Source organism: Athene noctua, chromosome 30, assembly GCF_965140245.1.
Source record: "Athene noctua chromosome 30, bAthNoc1.hap1.1, whole genome shotgun sequence".
In the NCBI taxonomy this organism is placed as follows: Eukaryota; Metazoa; Chordata; class Aves; order Strigiformes; family Strigidae; genus Athene; species Athene noctua.
The window spans coordinates 1,937,220-1,955,552 of NC_134066.1; the positions used below are offsets into that span (position 1 = coordinate 1,937,220).

At 64.8% G+C, this 18,333-nt stretch overlaps 1 protein-coding gene across 2 annotated transcripts; it reads right to left on the minus strand.

Annotated features, from left to right (window-relative positions):
- Positions 1–1,038: 1,038 nt before the first annotated feature.
- RAPGEF3 (Rap guanine nucleotide exchange factor 3) lies at positions 1,039–15,799 on the minus strand. Of its 2 annotated transcripts, XM_074929453.1 has the most exons (27): positions 15,396–15,799; positions 10,290–10,343; positions 9,874–9,980; positions 9,585–9,706; positions 9,252–9,426; positions 8,911–8,995; positions 8,612–8,672; positions 8,282–8,358; positions 8,026–8,172; positions 7,088–7,197; positions 6,737–6,825; positions 6,057–6,135; positions 5,664–5,814; positions 5,496–5,578; positions 5,106–5,145; positions 4,890–4,971; positions 4,659–4,805; positions 4,456–4,553; positions 4,120–4,245; positions 3,853–4,034; positions 3,677–3,767; positions 3,088–3,138; positions 2,849–2,936; positions 2,641–2,705; positions 2,338–2,392; positions 2,174–2,245; positions 1,039–1,412 (listed from the first exon to the last, which is right to left on the minus strand). In XM_074929453.1, the coding sequence occupies exons 1-27, from the start codon at positions 15,687–15,689 to the stop codon at positions 1,294–1,296; spliced, it is 2,850 nt and encodes a 949-aa protein (XP_074785554.1). In that variant the 5' UTR covers positions 15,690–15,799; the 3' UTR covers positions 1,039–1,293. The 2 variants fall into 2 exon arrangements, 1 of the variants encoding a protein (XP_074785554.1); XR_012635326.1 differs by lacking the exon at positions 1,039–1,412 and having other exon boundaries at positions 2,228–2,245; positions 2,338–2,448.
- Between the last annotated feature and the right edge of the window lie 2,534 nt (positions 15,800–18,333).

An 18,333-nucleotide genomic window follows, 5' to 3' on the forward strand; every position in this document is an offset into this window, starting at 1 on the left:
GACGTGGTGCTGGGAGCTGCAGAGAACCCCCATCCCATCTCACAGCTGGCTGAATGGCTCGAAACATTATTTAGGGGTGATGGGGACTTTTATTTGAAGCAACCCGTTCATCTCCGCAGCGAGACTGAAAAGAGCAATTACTGCAGCAGTGCTCTGGTCCCCTGGAGCCCAGCCGTACTTGGGGCAAGGATGTGGGGGGTTTTGGCTTGTGGCTCTGCTTTGTGGCTCCACGGAGTCCTGGCTGGGGCACAGACCTCCGCGGGTCCCCTGCGAGCGTGTCGTCTCCCCCGAACCCCATAGCTTCATCCAGGCCTGCTCAGAGCGTTGGGAAGGTTCTTGCTAAAAGTGCTCTGTGTGCACACAGAGATGCTCAGGGGGAGGGGATGGGGGTCCCCACTCCTGCGGTCCCTCAGCTTTGCCTCCATCAAACAGCTCCCTCAAAGCCCCAGACACGGCCCAGCAGCAACCGGTCACGGGTTGGGAACGGCCAGAGCAGGTCACAGTCCCCATCACGAGGCCACCACAGCTTCCTCCCGTGAGGGCTGATGTCCTGCCCCTGTGCCACGGCTGTACGTGGCTAGTCCTGCCCCGACCCATGTGGGGAAACCGAGGCACGGAGAAGGCTGCGATTAGCCCAAGGTTGGGCAGCACGGCTTGGTTTAAGCCCCAACAGTCCTGGGGGGGGATTCAAATACTTTTCCTGTGGCTGCTGGGGTCGTGCAGCTCCCAGAGGCTGGGACAGGGGATGCAGCCAGCACCTCCCATGCGACACACGGGATCTGGGGCTGCCCCCGGGATCCACGGGGCAGCACCGCAGCATGAGCCGGACCCTGAGCTCAGCCTGGGTGCCTGCACCCCGATGGAGACAGGCGTGGTGCTCCCCGCTCTGGCTTGAGTCCCTCCAGGAGGAAGGGGTGTCTTCCAGCCCAGCACCTCCAGGGTGGGCAGCACTGGGGGGCACCCAGGGCTCCTTCCCCCACGGGCTGGTGCAGGGAGTGAATCCAGGCTGCTGCAGGGAGAAGAAAGGGGAGTGCAGCCTCGCATACAAAAATACCTCTATTGCTCACTCCGCTGTCCGTGGCCCTCGCCTGCCCACAGCCCCCGGGGGCTCCCGGCTGCCCGGTGGTGCCGGCCCGGTGCCAGCGGCGTGGCTGAGCAGAGGCTGCTCTGGGCCGGCTCCAGCACAGCCCCATGCCCGGTGTTACCGGGAGCGGAGCCACGGGGCTGCCCCCGCTGCCAGCAGACAGGCTGCCGCATCCCCGCTCCGGGCCCGCTCCGGCCCCTCCGTCCCGGTCAGGACTCGAGGTCCCGGGAGAGCCGCAGCAGCTCCTTCTGACTGTCGATGGCTTTCAGGTGCTGCAGGTAGGCCCAGGTGGAGACGGGGCTCCGCACGCTCAGGGACTGCTCCGAGCCTGCGGGGGAGAGCCGGGGTCAGGGCTGGGCTCACTGATCCCCCTCCATCGCCTCCGGCTCTGCTTGCCAACCCTCTCCATCGCTGCGGGCTCGTCCAAGGATCCCCCTTCCCTGTCTCTTGTCAGACTCACTGATCCGCTTCTGCTGCTGCTGCTTTGGCTGATGGATCCCTCCATCACCTCCCTCAGCTCACAGTCTCCTCCATCACCTTTCCCTGGGCTCACAGATCCCCTCCATCACCCCCCACAGCTCATGGATCCCCCCACCACCTCTCCCTGGGCTCATGGATCCCCCCACCACCTCTCCCTGGGCTCATGGATCCCCCCACCACCTCTCCCTCAGCTCATGGATCCCCCCACCACCTCTCCCTCAGCTCATGGATCCCCCCACCACCTCTCCCTGGGCTCATGGATCCCCCCACCACCTCTCCCTCAGCTCATGGATCCCCCCACCACCTCTCCCTGGGCTCATGGATCCCCCCACCACCTCTCTCTGGGCTCATGGATCCCCCCACCACCTCTCCCACAGGTCACAGATCCCTCCATTACCCCTCCCTGAGCTCATGGATCCCCTCCATCACCTCCCTGGACACACTTCCACCCCCCTGAAGCCAGGCTGATGCCTTCAGGATGCCCCTGTGGGACCCCCATGCCCAAGGACAGTGGGTGCAAGCTCTCCTGGGCTGGCCCCACGTAGCTCCGAGGGGTGGGGGCCTCCCAGCACAGGGATGGGGGGGCAGGTGGGTGAACCCCAGACATACACGTGGAGATCCTGACAGCTTTGGGGTCCTCCGGCCGGTGCGGGGAGCGATTTCGCAGCGGGGAGAGTGGAGCTGGGCGAGGACAGAGAGCAGGAGCTCAGCCCCTGTCCCCAGAGGAGCGCCGGTGCCCGGCCCTGTCCTTGCCCCCACCCGGGAGCACTCACCATGCGCGTGGCCCCGGCAGCGCTGCAGGACACGCACGGTCTTTGCCATCATGTGCTGTGGGCAATGCACAAAGGTCACTTGCTGTCACCTGGCCCCACTTTGCTCCCAGGCTGGTAAAACACAGTCCCCTCCGGCTTCAGTGGCGGCTGCGGCTACCCCGTGCCCCCCGCGCGGGGACGGCCGGGGGTCCCGGCTGCGCTAATGCCACGGAGATGCTCGGGATGTGCATCCCAGGGGACGGGGGGGGACAGTGGGTCCCCCCCAAGGTGGGGGTCCACGGGGAGCCAACCCGCCCCACTCACCATCTTCTCAAAGTTGATGAGGTTCTCGGCCAGCGTGCGGTTGCCCTCGTGGATGAACGTCATGTCTGGGGAGGGGTGGGGGGACAGATTTAGGGATCAGATTTGGCTCCCTGGTCCCCGGGGAGGGCTGGATGTGGCCAAAGGGGTCCCCGCCACCCCCGCCCAACCCATTCCCAAGGCCCTGCAGCTCCCAAGCCGAGGTACCCACCTTTGAGGAGGAGGGGCACGAAGGGGATGATGGGGGGGCTCAGCTTGGCCACGGCCAGGCGATAGACCCTGTGGTTCCACGACGGGTCCTGGGGACGGAGCGGGACCTCAGCGCGGGGCAGGCGGGGACCCAGCCCTGGCTGCTGCCCACCACGGGGGCAGGGGACCTTGAAGCTTTCAGGAAGCAGAGACAAACCCCGCCGGGAGGGGGGATACAGGGCGGGAAGGGGCTGCGCTCACCAGCATCCGCTCCAGCGCCGCGTGCAGCTTCCGGATCTTGTGGGGCAGCCTCTGCGCATGGGGAGGGCCACTGGTGCTGGGCCCCCGGCTCTCCCGCTCCCAGAGACCCCTCAGCTCTTCCCCCTGGTTCTCCCACCCCGAGAGCCCCCCCAGCTCACCCCCTGGCTCTCCCACTCCCAGAGACCCCTCAGCTCTCTGCCCCAGCTCTCCCACTCCAGGAACCCCCCAGATCTCCCACCCTCAGAGACCCCCCAGCTCTCCCCCCACCCTGTTTGCACCTCTAGGGGCTCTGTGACACCTCCTGCTCCAGGTGCTTGTGAGCAACAGGCTCGGAGCCCGTTGCCACTCTGGGACAGGGGGGTTTTGGCCCCTGGCTGGGTCTCACCGAACCCAGGGGCTGATCCCAGTCCCCCCACCCAGTGGGAAACGCACTCCCTGCCCTTGGCAGCCCCCTTGCTGAGGGCTCGTGGGTGCAGGGTCTGCCTGGACCCAGCAGCCAGGTCACCCTTGCTCAAGGCAGAGCACCCAGCTCCATCCCCGCAGACCTCAGGGGACCTCCCCGGGCTGGCAGCACCCCGAAGGCTGTTACCTCCCAGGTCTTGGCCAGGCGGCTGACGGCCGTGTTGCTCACACCAAACATCACCGCGAAGAAGGAATTCAGGTTCTTCTGCTCCTTGAGGCTGCAGGCGGGGACAGAGTCAGGCGAGGAGGCCACGGCCGGCTCCATCCTCATCCTCGCAGGGATGCGGGCAGGGAGGCACTCACTGCGCGGCCAGCTTGATGAACTTGCGGAGGAGCTGGGCTCGCCGGCCCACCTCGGGGCAGAGGCACAGCTCCGTGGCCACCCAGTACTGCAGCTCGTTGAAGCGCCGCATGACCCGCTCCAGGTTGGCCGTGGTCACGTCGTGAAACTTCTGCGGCCCGACGATGTAGTGGATCATTTCCACCTGCAAAGCCCAACGCTGTGGCTGAGGGGTGTCCCGAAAGCCACCCTGGAGGTGGCTCCTGCCACAGTCCGGGTACTGGCCCTACCTGGTGGATGCTCTTGAAGAGGTTCCAGTCGTAGTCTGTGAGGTGGCTGGCCAGGTCCTTGGAGCTGATGAGGTCCAGGGTCTCTGAGGAGCCAATGTGGGGGCCCAGCTGCTCGGGGTGGGGGGTCTGTGCACAGGAGAGGACGCCCAACCCCTCCTGCCGTTAGCCACCGCAGCGGGGAGGCAACACCAGCCCCTTCCCCAGAGGAGAGGAGCAGGGAGGGACGGACACCCCCAACCCCAAGCTGCTATGGAGGCACCACAGCCCCAAATCCCGCTTGTGGGGGGCATCAGCCTGGTGCTGCCCATCCCCAGGACCCCCCCGCCCTGCGCTCACCAGGCTGCCCAGCTCCTCCATGCGCACGGCGAAGAGCCTCTCGTTGAGCCCCAGCGCCGTGAACACCCCCACGGCATCCAGCTGCAGCCCCACTTTATCTGGGAGAGAGGGGACGGTTGGGGACAGAGAAGGGGCCCGATCCTGGCTGGGAACAGGGCAGTTGCCACCGTGGCATGGTGGCATCCCCAGGAGAGCCCACTCACCTCCGGCCGAATTCACCTTCACCAGGACGTGCTCCCCGTCCCGGCCGAGCCGGGGGGCGAGGGACCGCAGGACGTCCCGCACCGAGGCGTTGACAGGCAGCACCGTGATCAGGCACGAGTGGTCCGGTCTGTAAATCTCGTAGGGCACTACCGGGGGGGTGGGGGGATAACAGAGATTTTTAGTGTCCCAGCTGCCGGGAAGGGGACAGTCCCCACCATGTGTAGCCGTACCTTTGTCCTGGGCTCTTAAGGCACAGCTGCTGCTCAGAATCGCCTCCTCTTGGCTTGTGAGCCAGTTCCCTGAGCTCTGAGCCTGCGGCCAAGGTGGGAGAGAGCGGGGAGGATGCCACCCCACCAGCCACCCCTCCTGCCGGGGGTCCCCAGAGGGCCGAGGTGCCCCAAGTCTCCACCTCCCCCAGCCCTGCCACCCCTCAGGGCCACCCCTACCTTGGGCTGGGGAGAAACGCTGCCATCTCCATTTTCCAGCCTGCAGAGAGAGGATAAACGGGGTGTTAGAACCCCGCAACCCCCTCTGTGCCAGAGACAGAACCACACTCCCAGGATACAGGCCACCACCGAGCCCCCTGAGCACCCGGGGAACCAGGGAGACCCAGCGTGTCCGACACCCTCCCCGTGGCTGGGGACAAGGTGGCCCGAGAGCTGTTGGCATCCCCCCACTCTCAGCAATCGTTGCTTTGCTGGCTGAAAGCTCAGCCCCGTGAAAAGCGCACAGGAGGGGTGCAGGATGCGGGGAAGCGGGCATCAGAAGTGGCACTTGGGGACAGAGCCAGGCTCTGTTTCGCCTGGGGACACCCCTCCTTCCCCGGGGGGACTCACGCTCGGGGCCGCCGGCGGTCCTGTGCTTGCTCCTGGCCCAGGCCGCCCAAGCGCGGGTCCCGGCTCGCCAGGTCTGCGAGGTTCTGGGGAAAGAAGGTGCCCAGCACTCAGCCAGATCCCTCTGGGGACATCCCCCCCCGCCTCTGCACCCCGTCCTGCCCCCGGTACCTGCAGCAGGGCCGTGGTGCTGCGGTCGCCCTGCAGCAGCCGCCCGTAGAGCAGCACCCACTGGCTCACCAGCCGCAGGATTTTCCGGCGCTTGTGCAGGGAGTAGGTGGCCTTTTCCTGCTCCGAACCCTCCAGCGGCTCCGCGCGGAAACTGGGACCAGTCAAGGGCACCAGCATGAGTGGTGGGGAGCACGTAGGGATCCCCGTTACACACCCAGGACAGGATGGGAGATGGAGATGTGCTCTGTGCCCAAGAGCCTGGGGGGTTCAGGGCTCCCCCTGCCAACCCCTGGGGTCCCACTGGGGTGATGGGGACCCAGCTGAGCCTACTGGTCCCTGGTGGAGGAGGTAGCCCATATCCCCCCGCCCCCAACTCTGGCCGCGGAAGGATATTGGTGCAGCAGAGCTCTGCAGAGCTGCGAGGTCGGCATGAACACGGTGTAAGTCAGCAGGAAATCCCCCAGCAGCGTATCTGGAAGAGACCCGGCCACCATCATTCACCCTTCACGGTGTCCAGCGGGTTGGGGACACGGTGGTCACAGCCAGGCAGCGGGAAAGGGTCACCCACGCCCTGAGTGGGGTTGGCCTGTGGCCTCCTCCACCGCAGTGACCTCAGCTCATCACACGTCGTGTTTTGCTCCTAAACACCCCGGAAAGGGCTGGCAAGGCTTCGGGCTTTGGGGGATGAAAGAAAATTAAAGGGTTGTATTAAAAGTGCAGGCGGGGAGCAAACTCCATGGCAGCCGCTGATGACGCCAGCCTGGCAGCTCTGATTTTTTACCCGCTGGGGACATCTCCTGGTTCCTGTCTCGCCCGGTTTTGCTCCTCTCCGAAGGCAGAGGGAGATGGAGGGATGTGGGAGAGGAGACGCTCCCAGCCCTGGACCTGCCTCCCTCTCCCGGCCCCGCTTGGGGGATTTTAGGGTGAGAAGAGCAGCTTTTGGGGTTGAACAGCGGGAATAAGGCAGCCTGTTCGGTGCTGGTCCCCCCACCAGCCCCCTGTCCCCAGCCCCCTGCCCATCTCAAGGTGGCTCTGGTTCCCTAGAGCCGGGGGGGACACCCCCCCAAACCTACCCACGGGGTCGTAGAGCGTGGCATCGAGCCTCATGAACTCCAGCAGATGCTCGAGGATCTTCTCCGGCGTCCCAGCCATCACGAAGTACCTGGTGGGCAGAGCATCGGGCACATCAGGGAAGGATGCGGCACCCCAGCTGTGGGCAGGGCCACCACGGCAGGCCACTGGGCCACTCAACAGCTGGTCAGCATTGCCTGGCATCCCTGTTGCCCCTGCTCTGGGGACACGGTCCTCCCAGCAGACTCCTCCGAGGGAAGCCAGAGAGCAGCAGAGGAGGCAGAGGGACAGGCAGCGTCAGTGGCAGCGCTGCGGCGTGGCTGCCAGGAGGGCTGGGGACAGGCTGCTGTCACCTGCTGCTCCGCGCCGTGGCCGGCTGGCTGCTGCCACCCTGCAGGTTCTTCTGCAGAACGAGCACCACCTTCCCGTGCTCCTTCAGGCGCATGGTGTTGGCCTCCACATCCTAGAGAGAGAAACCAGCCATCAGCCCGGCTCGGATCACTCTGGTAATGCCTGGCGGGCTGGTGGCACCCCAAAACCTGTAGAGAAGTGTCCTCCCCCTGCAAACACCATGGAGGGTGCAGGGTGTGTCCCAGCTCGGAGTCAGCCCCCCCCGAACCCCAGAATCACAAAATCCCAGAATCATCGAGGTTGGAAAAGCCCTTGAGGCTCCTCCAGCCCGACCATGAGCCTCCCCCAGACCCCCCCCAACTGCCCCAGATCCCTCAGCGCTGGCTCAGCCCGACTCTTCAACCCCCCCAGGGATCCCGGGGACTCCCCCCTGCCCTGGGCAGCCCATTCCAACGCCCAACAGCCCCTTCTGCACAGAAATCCTTCCTCAGAGCCAGCCTGACCCTGCCCTGGGCAGCTTGAGGCCATTCCCTCGGGGCCTGGCGCTGGGGCCTTGGCTCCAGAGACTCATCCCCCCTCTCTGCCCCCTCCTGGCAGGGAGTTGCCGAGGGCCAGGAGGTCTCCCCTCAGCCTCCTCTGCTCCAGACTGAACCCCCCCAGTTCCCCCAGCCGCTCCCCAGCAGACCTGTGCTCCAGACCCTGCCCCAGCTCCGTTGCCCTTCTCTGGCCACGCTCGAGTCATTCAATGGCCTTTTTGGGGTGAGGGGCCCAGAACTGAACCCCCTCAGCGAGGGGCGGCCTCCCCAGTGCCGAGCCCAGGGCTTAGATCCCTTCCCTGTCCCTGCTGGCCACACTAGCACTGATACGAGCCAGGATGCCGTTGCCCTCCTTGGCCCCCTGGGCACACTGCTGGGCACACTGCGGCCAGCCCCCGGCCCACCTTGAGGATGTGGTTGAAGTCCTGCTTGTCCACGCGGAGGAAGTGGCAGTTGTCCTCGCGCAGGATGATGGTGGCCGCCCGGGGTGCGTCGTTCACCAGCGCCAGCTGCCCAAAGTCATCCCCCTCGTGCAGGGTGGCCACCAAGCCCTGGAAAGGGGTCGCAGAGGGTGAGGGACAGGGTGGCAGCCTTCATCCCCAACAGGAGAGGGTGATGTGGGGTGTCTGGAGAGCCCCACTGCCGCAGGGACGTGCCCACCTTGCCGTGGGTGACCACGTTCACCGAGCCCTTCCAGACGATGTACCAGGACGTGCCTTTATCTCCTTGGCTGAACACTGCAGGGGAAACGGCAGCATCCAGCAGACAAAGAGGGGGAGCCCCCAGCATCCCTCTTCAGTCCCCCCATCCCAAGCTGCCACCCCGGGACAAGACAGCGAGTGCTCCGCCCCCCTCCGTCCCCAGTCCATGAGGAGACACCAGGAGCATCCACACCGATGGCAAAGGCTCCCGCTGTCCCCCGCCAGGGTGGGGACTTTTTTCTGGAGGACCAGCTGGCCCTGCGTGGCTCCCGGGGCACATGATACTCACGCACGGTGCCTGCTCGCTGGTGCGACTCGAACATCAGCACGGATGCCAGCTCCCGCTTCACCTGCACCGAGAGGGACCTGCCATCAGGGTCACCCCAGCCCCGAGCAGAGCGATGGGGGACACACACGTGGGCACGGGGGAGAGGGTGGGAACAGGGCCCAGGGATACTCGGAGAGGGCCAGGAGAAAATACCCAGACAGGCAGCGACGCGATGGAGGAGGATTTGGGGACCAGGAGAAGGTTGGGGGACACGCACACACACGCCGTGGGGGAAGCAGGCGCATGGCCGCCGCGCTCACCGAGTTGGAGAGATGAGCCACGGCTTTGATGTGGAGGAGCTCCTCAAATATGAGTTCCAGCTCGTCCTCTGTGCGCTGGGCAGGCCTGGGAGGGGAGCAGGGGGTGAGCAGCTGCCTGTGCTCCCTCTCCCCACCCCATCTTGGGGTGCAGACACCCTTTTCCAGGCACAACTTCCCCAGTCAGGCAGCCTCTTTCTCCCCCCAGCTCTGAGAGCCGTGGAAGGGATGCTCGGGTCACCCCATTCACAGCAGCCCCCCTGGTACCCCCCAGCCCCCTGGAGCAGGGTCAAAATGAGCCCCACGTCCCCTCGCCGCCCCCTGGGGAGCCCCCGGCCACTCACGGCTTGCGCAGGGCCATGGTGAGCAGCGCGTCGGGACCCAGCTGGGCCAGGAAGGCCACTGCCTCCAGCAGCTCCTCTGCATCCCGGAGCCCAGCACCGGGCTCGGGGCTCAGCTCCAGCTCAGCAAAGCGGTAAAACTGGGTGTCCTTGTCCTGGAAATGCCACTCCTGCTTCACTGCGGGGGGAGAGCACACGTCAGCTTGGCTGGGCACCCATGGGAGACCCCTGGGGTGCCACGTGCACCCACGGGAGACCCCAGCAGCCCCCAGTGCACCCAATCTCCCCTTGCGAGACCCCAGCACCGCGCAGGGGGCTGCCGGCGCCCGCCCTCACCGTGTGTCAGGACCCCTCCATCCACCAGCACCTGGCAGATGCCAACGGCCTGGCTGCGCGTCTGCACGGCCAGCCCGGCGCTCAGCAGCCAGTCCACCAGCTCCTTCCCGGAGCAGCACTGCCTGGGAGGGGAGAAGGTGTGAGAATCCTCCCCAAAATGGGGCTGCGGCGCACAGCACCCCGGGCAGACCCTTGCCTGGGATGGGCAGGAGAATTCCTGCCCTCCTTGGGGGGCTGCCGGCGTCTCAGCCGGTGTTCCCCGGCATTGTGGGGGTCCCGGCTGTCCCACCTGTGGTGCCGCAGGTGATGTTTGTGGTCCCGGATGAGACCAGGGCGGGTGCTGGTGAGGTGGATGAAAAGGAGTTTCCCAGCTCGCCAGATCTTCTCCGAGGAGGCCTGGGGGTGGGAGGGGATTTTATGGTTTGCAGGGGAAGTGGTCGTGGACCCGGACTGTGCTGACGCGGTCACCCGTGCCCCCAACACCCTGCCGAGGTGGGATACACCTGCACGCCCACCCCAACACCCCGGGATCTCCGTCACCCACCCCCAGGAACAGCCGACCCCAAGGGAGCGACCAACCCAGAGCTGAGCCAAGGACCCCAGGGCATGGGGGTGCTCTGGCCCCCCACCCCTCCTTGAAGGGACGTTTCTCCATCTCCCACCTCCCCAAACCCACATCCCTGTGGGTTTTCCCGGCCCACCCACCTGGGTAAGGCTGTGTCCATAGTCCAGGGTGGATTCAGTGTCCAAAAGTGGGGTCTGGAAAACCAAAAAGAAGGGGGTTGGTGGCTGTGGGGGCTCTGGTGTGCCCCCCTTCACCCCGCACACCCCAGGAGGGTTCCTGTCTCCCCCAAGGCACAGTTCAGCTTCATGTGCTCGGCAGCAGGAGAGGAGCGAGCACCCCCGCACTCTCACCAGCACCGATCGCCTACAACCAGGGCAAAGCCTCTCCTCTGCCCCATCCTCGCTGAAAACAGACGCGTGCGGGGGACCGAACCCCCAGAAACCCCCCGCGGTTATGTTTAGCTTCAGCAAGGGAAGTGCATTCAAATGAGGGAGCTGGGAGATGAAAGAAAGAAGTTAAAAGTAAAATCTTTGCAAACGGGGATCAAAGACATCACATCTGAGACACGGAGCTTGCCACTGGAGGAGAAGGACTTCAGAAAGACCTGGGGAAGCCTCAGGGGAGGGAGACGCGTCCAAAGCCCAAGGGGGGGGTTTCCTCTAGATTTGAAGCTGGGTCTAAACAAAGAGGACAGAAAAGATCCCAAACTCTGGCAGGTTACAGGAACAGCCCCCCCAAAAAAAAGACTTGGAGAGCGGGAGGATCAGCTTGCAGAGGACACCAAGGACAGGACCCACGGCAGAGGATGGGCAGCAAGAGCTGTTGCAGAGGATGAGGGCAGCACGGGCCCAAACCCTTCCCTGCAGGCAACGTGTCGGGGTCACAAATCACAGCACGGCCAGAAAAATTAATGCAATAAATCCTGACAAATCAGCTGTAACAAACCACCGGGACCTGAGGTCCCTGGTGCCCAGAGGAGAACGGCAGCAAAGGAGCCACGTTTCTACAGGTGAAGCGTAACCTCGCGCTTCCCTGGGTACCGAAGAGCTGGTGAATACGAAGCTGTTTTTCCAAAGGGTTTTAGGGAAGATCTTGGAAACGACCGATCAGCGAGGCAGAAAGTCACCGGGCACGTGCTGGGTATGGGGAAGCAGCAGTGGGTAAAATTCAACAGAGTCATGCTTGAAATAAGGCCTGTCAGAAGGAAACAAGCACAAATTTCCCTCGCTCGTGGTCAAAGGCTCTGAGCTCCAGCAGGAGCCCGTGGCATGGCTGGAAATGTGAACTCGGGCCTCGACAGCTGTAAAAAATGCAAATAGTGGGATGGGTGTCAGGAGGACGAGAGCAAAAGAGGAAACCTGACTGATCCACGGCGCACCCGGTTCGCCAGCTCAGCGCTCTCTTAGCCTGAAGGAGAAAAACGCACCCTTTGGGGATGAAAAACCTCAGCTGCCCGCTGAGTTTTTTACTCTAGTTAGTCTATTTTTACACTATTTACTCTCTTAAATCTGCACGTGGTGAGTTGATCCAGTGCTGTTTTCTAACCTGGCTCTTTAATGGCTTCGCTGTTTACTGTGCCTAAAATAGCATCCCCCTTCCTGGCTCGGGGAGTCCCTCCTGGGGTGACCCGGCCTCCCAGCCCCAGGAACAGCCGGGGACTGTCTCCAGCAGCAGCACACGGACACGTCCAGCTGCCGACCCCCACGGCACAACCTGGGACCGGGCTCAGCTCCGCCGCGAGCGACACCGATCCCCACCGGGCCACGCCGGCGTCCTCAGCTTCCCCAGCACCACTCCTCCCTCGCTTATCTCCATCAGCAGGTGCTTTTTAATCTTTGTGCTTATTTTCCTCCCAGGTTTTTCCTCTCGGGAAGGGGATGCTCCGGGGGAAAAAAGCTGAGCAACGAAGGGATGAGCCATTGCCCACCCCAGCTGCACCCGAATCCCGGTGCAAAGGCGGGCGAGCTCCCATGCGGGCACTGCCCAGAGGAATGAAGGCTCCCGGGCTGCCACGGCCCTGAATAAACAACCTTTCTTTCATCTCGGCTGCGTGTGCTGCATAAATCACGGCTGGGGGAAGCTGAGAGCACCCGTCAGACCTGTTCTCCACGCGCTGCCCTGGCCAAGGCGGTTAATGCACTTTGAGCATTAACCCCCAGACGGGGCGAGGACCAGCTTTCCTTGGGGTGTCTTCACCTGGAGGGGAGGGTTTTGTGGTGTGTCCCCCCAGTTTATTTCTGGCTGTAGGAGGTCTGCAGCACTCCGGGCTGGTGGTGGAGGGGACGGGAACTCGAAACGTGGCATCTTCTGGGCCAGATCGTCCTCGGATCTGCCGGCTGTGGGCTGGTTGGGAAGGTTTGAACAACCTCAGCGAGAGGGACAGTCCAGATGTCAGCCTCAATTAAGGAAGCCAAGGGCAGGAATAATTAGCTGCAGAAGCCTCCTTTGCAAATGAATTCAAGGACAAAAACCACCTACCAGGAGCTGAGGGGAAATGGAAGAGCCCTGGCACTTCCCGGCCCAGGCGGGAGGGTGATGGAGGGGGGACACCCGATGGGTGCTGAGGTGGGTGCTGTGCCCCGTGCTGCCTGTCCCAAACCCTGCCTGCTCGCGCCCTGCCCAGCTCAGGCTGCTCCCTCATTTCCTCCAGCCCCTTTCCCTCCCCTCAGGGCTTCTCCATCCTCCTCCGGACAGCTCGGGATGAGCCACCAACCTGCCCCCCAGCAGTTTGCGACTGGCTTCGGAGAGATTTGGGGAGCAGATGGAAAACAAGCGGCTCCGGGAGCGCAGCGGGTCTCTGGGGATACTCCCAACCTAGCCACGCTGCCACCGAGGCTGGGACACGGTGACTTACTCACTCTGCAAACTTTCCTGAGCCTCGTGACTGCCCCGTGGAACAGGAAACGCGCCGGCGATTGCAGAGCAAATGTTTGCAAATAGGAGCCGGGCTGTGGCCAGAGCGTGGAGATCCCTCCCGTGGGCCCCGGAGGGTGGTGTCACCCCCTCGGGTGCACACACCAGCTGCTCTGGTCCCCAAAGAGCCTTCGCTGTCACCCCGTAAGCGAGGTCTGGCCTTGAGGCAGGGAGCCAGGACGCGTCACGGTCCTGCGCTCCCAAGGACACCGAAGGAGACTTTGCAAAACTCCCGCCCAAGGCTGGAGCGCTCGGAGCGATTTCTCCCTCCTGAGGTTTTCTCCTTGCGAGCCCACGCAAAACCTCACGGCTGGCCCCCCAAAACCCCCTTCCCGAAGCAGCCTCGCTCCCCAGCTCCCGAGGCCGGACCCACAGGATGCCCTCCCCACCCTCAGCCCCTGCCTAATTGTCGCAGCATCGCGGCTGCCGACTCCAAACGGCTTCCTAAGGAGTCGCCTCTTTCCATCTTCCTGCTTACGGGACACGCGGGCGCTGAGATCCTGCCTGTCTCCAGAAATCCGGCAGCGGCGGGCAGCTGGCCAAGGCCGGCACTGACCGTTCCGCGCTCGCACGCCGCTTTTGTTTGGGATCCCAAGGAAAACAACAGGAGTTATTTCAGGCTTTACGGCTCCGGAGAAAGTCCTCGCCCATCCGCAGCCTCAAAAGCCACGGCAGCCAGCCAGGGGCTTGCCGCCTCCCCCCCACCCCAGGACCCTCGTCAGGGAGGGGGATTTGGGGGACCCTCTCTGTCCCCTCCAGGGACGCGGTGACAGCTGGCACGGTGGCACTTGTACCCTGGGAAGGGTGAAGGATGGAGCTGCTTGGGGACGCCGGGCTGCGATGTCCCGCTGATGCCAGGGAGCCTGGGCTGGAGCCTCACGGCAAGGAGCAGAGCGGGAAGGGATTTACTGGCCCCGGGATCCGGCCAACAGGTCCCTGGGAGGGCTGAGACGCAGCCAGGACACGAGGAGGAGTTTCCAGGAGCCGCAGGCTTACGGGGACAAGGGACAATATCTCTGCTCCAAGGCACGGCCAGACGGTTCCCTGCCACCCGCCTCTCCCGTCGCTGCCCCGAGGAAGGGGCGTGCTGGGAGCACCTGCAAAAAGCAGGGAAAACACCCCCTTTCCCTGCAAAGATCAGATCCACTCCCCTCAACCCCCCGGTCCTTGTCCCCATGCCCAGGGGAGCCACCCGGGGAGGGGACACTCCTGTCACACCGCACGTGCCACCGCACTGCCGGATTTGGTCAGATTTACCCCAGCCTGGCAGTTTAGCTCCAACCTGCTGCTTTCCCGACCTCCCTGGCTTTTTGCCACTCAGAAAAAACCTCCCAACGTTTAGTTCCTAAAAGTTTTGGGGAGAAAAAAAGTCAGGAAGAAGAGGAAAAAAGAGGAAAGCTCTCTTATTTGTGAAGGAGCTTGCACACTGCATAGAAATGCTGAAAGGGGGATTGTTCCTTTAAAGGAATTTCACTTTTTTCTTTAAAAAAAGAAAAGGGGAAAGTCACAAAGCTCAGTCTGGGCAGGTGAACAGGCTCCAGAGTCATCTCCCAGCCTGAAGGGGACAGAGGGGAGACGGAGAACGGGGACCAGGTGCCTTTTGCACCCTGGGGACCCCCAAGAGACCAGTCAGGGGACAGCACGGACCCGGGGGGAGGAGGACGTGATGCTGAGCATCGTCCCGCTGCCAAGCGACAAGCTTCTCCTCTCGAAACGGCCTGACCTGGCGGGGAGGGAACGTTTTGAAGCCCGTGTGCCGCAGGGAAGGTCTTTGCCGTTCACACGCTCGGGGTTGGGGTGCGCTGCCCGGCCGCCGTGCGCCCGACGGCCCCGGGTTTATTCGACGCCTGGCTGCCAGCTCTGCCTGGAGAAGGGCTCGGGGCCAGGAGGTCGCAGGAATACGCTCCCTGCACGCCCGGCCTCGCTCCCCGCACGCTTCAGCTCGCTCCCGGCACGCCAGGCCCAGCAAACACGAGGCGGGGAGCAGGACCCGGGTCACAGGTCACAACCCGCTGCCAGCCCAGCTGGGAAGGGCCCAGACCTGCCCAGCAAAGCCACGCTCAAGGAAGCGGGGCTGGAGGCAGCGATAAAGCCGGGGAAGGGGCGGGGGGGGGGGGGCCGGCTTGGCTCTGTCAGCGAACCCCGTCCCCCCCAAAACCCTGCGGCCGGCCAAGCGCAGCCCCCCGGCGGGGAGGGATGCTGGGGGGGGGGGTGCGGCGGGGAGAGCCGGCGGTGAACGGGGCTCCGTGGCGCGGGGTCCGTCCCCCGGGGGGCTCTCGGGGTCCCCGGGCGGGCTGTGTGTGTCCCCCCCGCCCCGCCCCGCCCGCACTCACCCAGCGGATGCCCTGGATGCGGGGCAGGTCGCCCCCCTCGCCCTCCAGCCGGATCTCGTAGCTGGAGCTCCGGAACAAGTGCATCTTCTTGAGGAGCACCGAGAGCCGGTTACCGTCAGCCCCGGGGCCGCCGGGGGGAGGCGGCGGGGAGGGGGGTGCAGCACCGGCCCCCGGCTCCAGCCCGGCTCGCCGTGTGCCCTGACGGCTCCGGGCTCCTCCCGGGGCTCCTCCCGGGGCTCCTCCCGGGGCTCCCGGGCCCCGCCGCGCCGCCTCCCCGGCCCCGCGCACCTTCATGCGGCGGCGGCTCGGCGGGGCGAAGCCATCGTGGCCGCAGCCCCGGGACTGGCTCCGGTGGCGGCGGCGGCGGCTCCGCGGAGCTGCTGGAACGGGCCGGGCCGGGCTCGGTGCCGCCGCCGCCGCCGCCGCCGCCGCCGCCGCCGCCGCCGCGCCGGGCTGGGCGCGCCCCGCCCCCGGGCGGGCTGGGACCGGGAGCGGGGCCGGGGCACGGCGCACCCCGCCCGCAGCCCCTCCCCGGGGTCCCACGGTCTGAGCATCCCGCCCCTTCCCCCCCGCCCTGCGGACCCATCCTGGGGCAGGGGGAGCCCAGCCCGGACCCCCACCCGCGGGACCCCCTGAGCCCTGCGGGTCCCCCTGGGCACCGGGGTGTGCCGTCCCCCCCTCCGGGACACCCTGGGGATCGGGGTGTCCCCCCCCTCCCCGGGACACTCTGGTGATGGTGGTATGTCCCCCCCAGACACCCTGGGGATTGGGGTGCCTTTAGGAGCCCCTGCGCACCCCACCGACACCCTGGGGTCGGGGTGTCCCCCCGTCCCGGACACCCTGGGGATCAGGTTGCCTACAGCAGCCCCTACCCTTCCCCTGAGCACCCCACCAAGACCCCAGGGATCAGGGAACCACAGGGACACCCCCCCCACACCCCCCCCCGGTTTTGGCCAGTCCTACAGGGCCCATTCTGGTGGGGGGAGAACGGGGCTGGAAAGTGGGAGGCGATTTGGACTGGGGAGGTGGCCCGGAGCCTCCAGCCGGGGAGGACAGAGGAGCAAACCTGGAGTGTGGCCCAGCGGTCCTGGGAGTGCTTATAGCGGGGCTTTTGGCTAAAAAGAAAGGGTTTTCTGCCAAAAGGAGCTTTAACTTTTGAAATAAATCCTACTTTTTTGAATTAAAAAAAAAATATTGAAAAATGTATATATTTAAAAAAGCCCTCAGCCCAACCAGCAAAGTGATGAGACATGTCAGCTGGCTACAAGCAGTTTGGGGAGGTTTCCTTGACACGCTCCGGCTTCTTCTCTTGATCAGGCACCCCAGGGACTTTGGGGGTCACGCCAGGCTCCCCAGGACTGTCACTCTTCGTGGCCACCCCACATGGGACTGGGGGGGGGAATCAGCTCTCCCAGCGTGGCCTTGGGTGAATCCTTGAGCAGCCGTGCGGGATGGGGACCCGCAATCCTTCCTCCCGCTGCCTGCGTCTCCCGAGGCTTTTTCCCGGAGACCTTGAGGCTTCGGGCGCTGCTGCTGCAGCCGGGGATCACAACAACCACCCCGGCGCGGTCACGGCGCTGAGGAGTCTCGCGCCGAGGTCTGTCAGCGCTTACACCGTGCCCGGGCTCCGCTCTCCCGGGCGGTTGTTTGGGTCCAGGATCTCCGAGGTAAAAGCTGGGGAGCTGCTGCGTTAACCGTCCTCCACGCAAATCCCTCCCAGGACCTGGCTAAAGGACTCCCAGCCTGTTTCGCTGGTAACCCCGGGTGGCCACTGGGCCCAGCCGGGCTGGGGGTGATGCGGGGGCTGGATGAGGCCCCGAAAAACCCCTTCCCCGAGCGGCATCGGAACGGCACAGCGGAGCCGCTCCCCGTCCCGCAGCGCTGCCGGCTCAGTCTCCCAGCCGAGGCCCCACGGACAAAGCAGACGTGGGTGGGTTGGATGGAGGCGGCAGGACCCGGCGACTCGGGACACTGTAGAAACGGGCGCAAAAGTTCCCGTTTGATTATTCTGCTGCAAAAGATGCATCTTCTGCAGCCCTGTCTTGAAGCCCAGCATGGTGGAGTGCACACACATCTGCCTGCGTGTGCATCTGCCTGCACATCTGCCTGCACATCTGCCTGCACACCTGCATGCCTGTGCATCTTCCTGCACATCTGCCTGCACATCTGCATGCCTGTGCATCTGCCTGCGCATCTGCCTGCACATCTGCATGCCTGTGCATCTGCCTGCGCATCTGCCTGCGTGTGCAGCTCCTCCGCCCGCATGTCTATCCCCACTGCGTGGCACCGCGGGCCCCCGGGGGCTCCCTATCGGCCCTTTCCCAGGCATCCACCCCCTCCGGGTGACACCGGGTGTCCAACACCCACAAACTTCTCACTACACCAGTCTGGGCTCCCCAGGTGGTGTTTCACAGCCCCCTCAGCCCCTTCTAAAACCAAACGTCCCTGGCCTCAGCCCACCCGAAGGGCCTCGTGGAGGGAGAGTTTGGCCCCAGCGAAGGCTGCTCGGGCATCGAGCAACCTCCCTCCTGCTCGGCCGTCTGTCGCGGGCTGGCAAAGCCCAGCCGGGAGCGAGTCGGGGAGAGCTGCTCCTGCTCCCGAGGGGCTGGTGCTGCGGTGGAAGTGCTGGCGGGGCGGTGGGCCAGGATGTGGCCTCCCCGCTGTGCCGGGGGAGGATGCTGGCCGGGCCGCTGCAGGGAGGAACCTTTGGAAAGTTCCCCGGCCTGATGGAAAGTTCTCTGGAGCCGCCTCACGCCTTGAGCATCGGGGATCTGCTCACCTCTGACAGGCCCCTGGGTCTCTGCTGACATGGGCGAGGGATTCTTGCCTTGCACAGACATGCCCCCCCCATGCAAATTAGAGCCAATTAAGAGAAGGCGGAAGAGGCCTGAGGAAGGCAGGAGGCTCCTGGAGCGGCGGTTCCCCCCCAGGGAGCCCC

Coding starts and splice junctions, on each gene's coding strand:
- RAPGEF3 (XM_074929453.1), bottom strand. CDS start 15,689: ATGAAGGTGCGCGGGGCCGGGGAGGCGGCGCGGCGGGGCCCGGGAGCC. Junction 6,826..7,087: donor GCCACGGCGCGGAGCAGCAG/GTGACAGCAGCC, acceptor TCTGCCCACCAG/GTACTTCGTGATGGCTGGGA. Junction 2,937..3,087: donor CGGCGCTGGAGCGGATGCTG/GTGAGCGCAGCC, acceptor CTCCGTCCCCAG/GACCCGTCGTGGAACCACAG.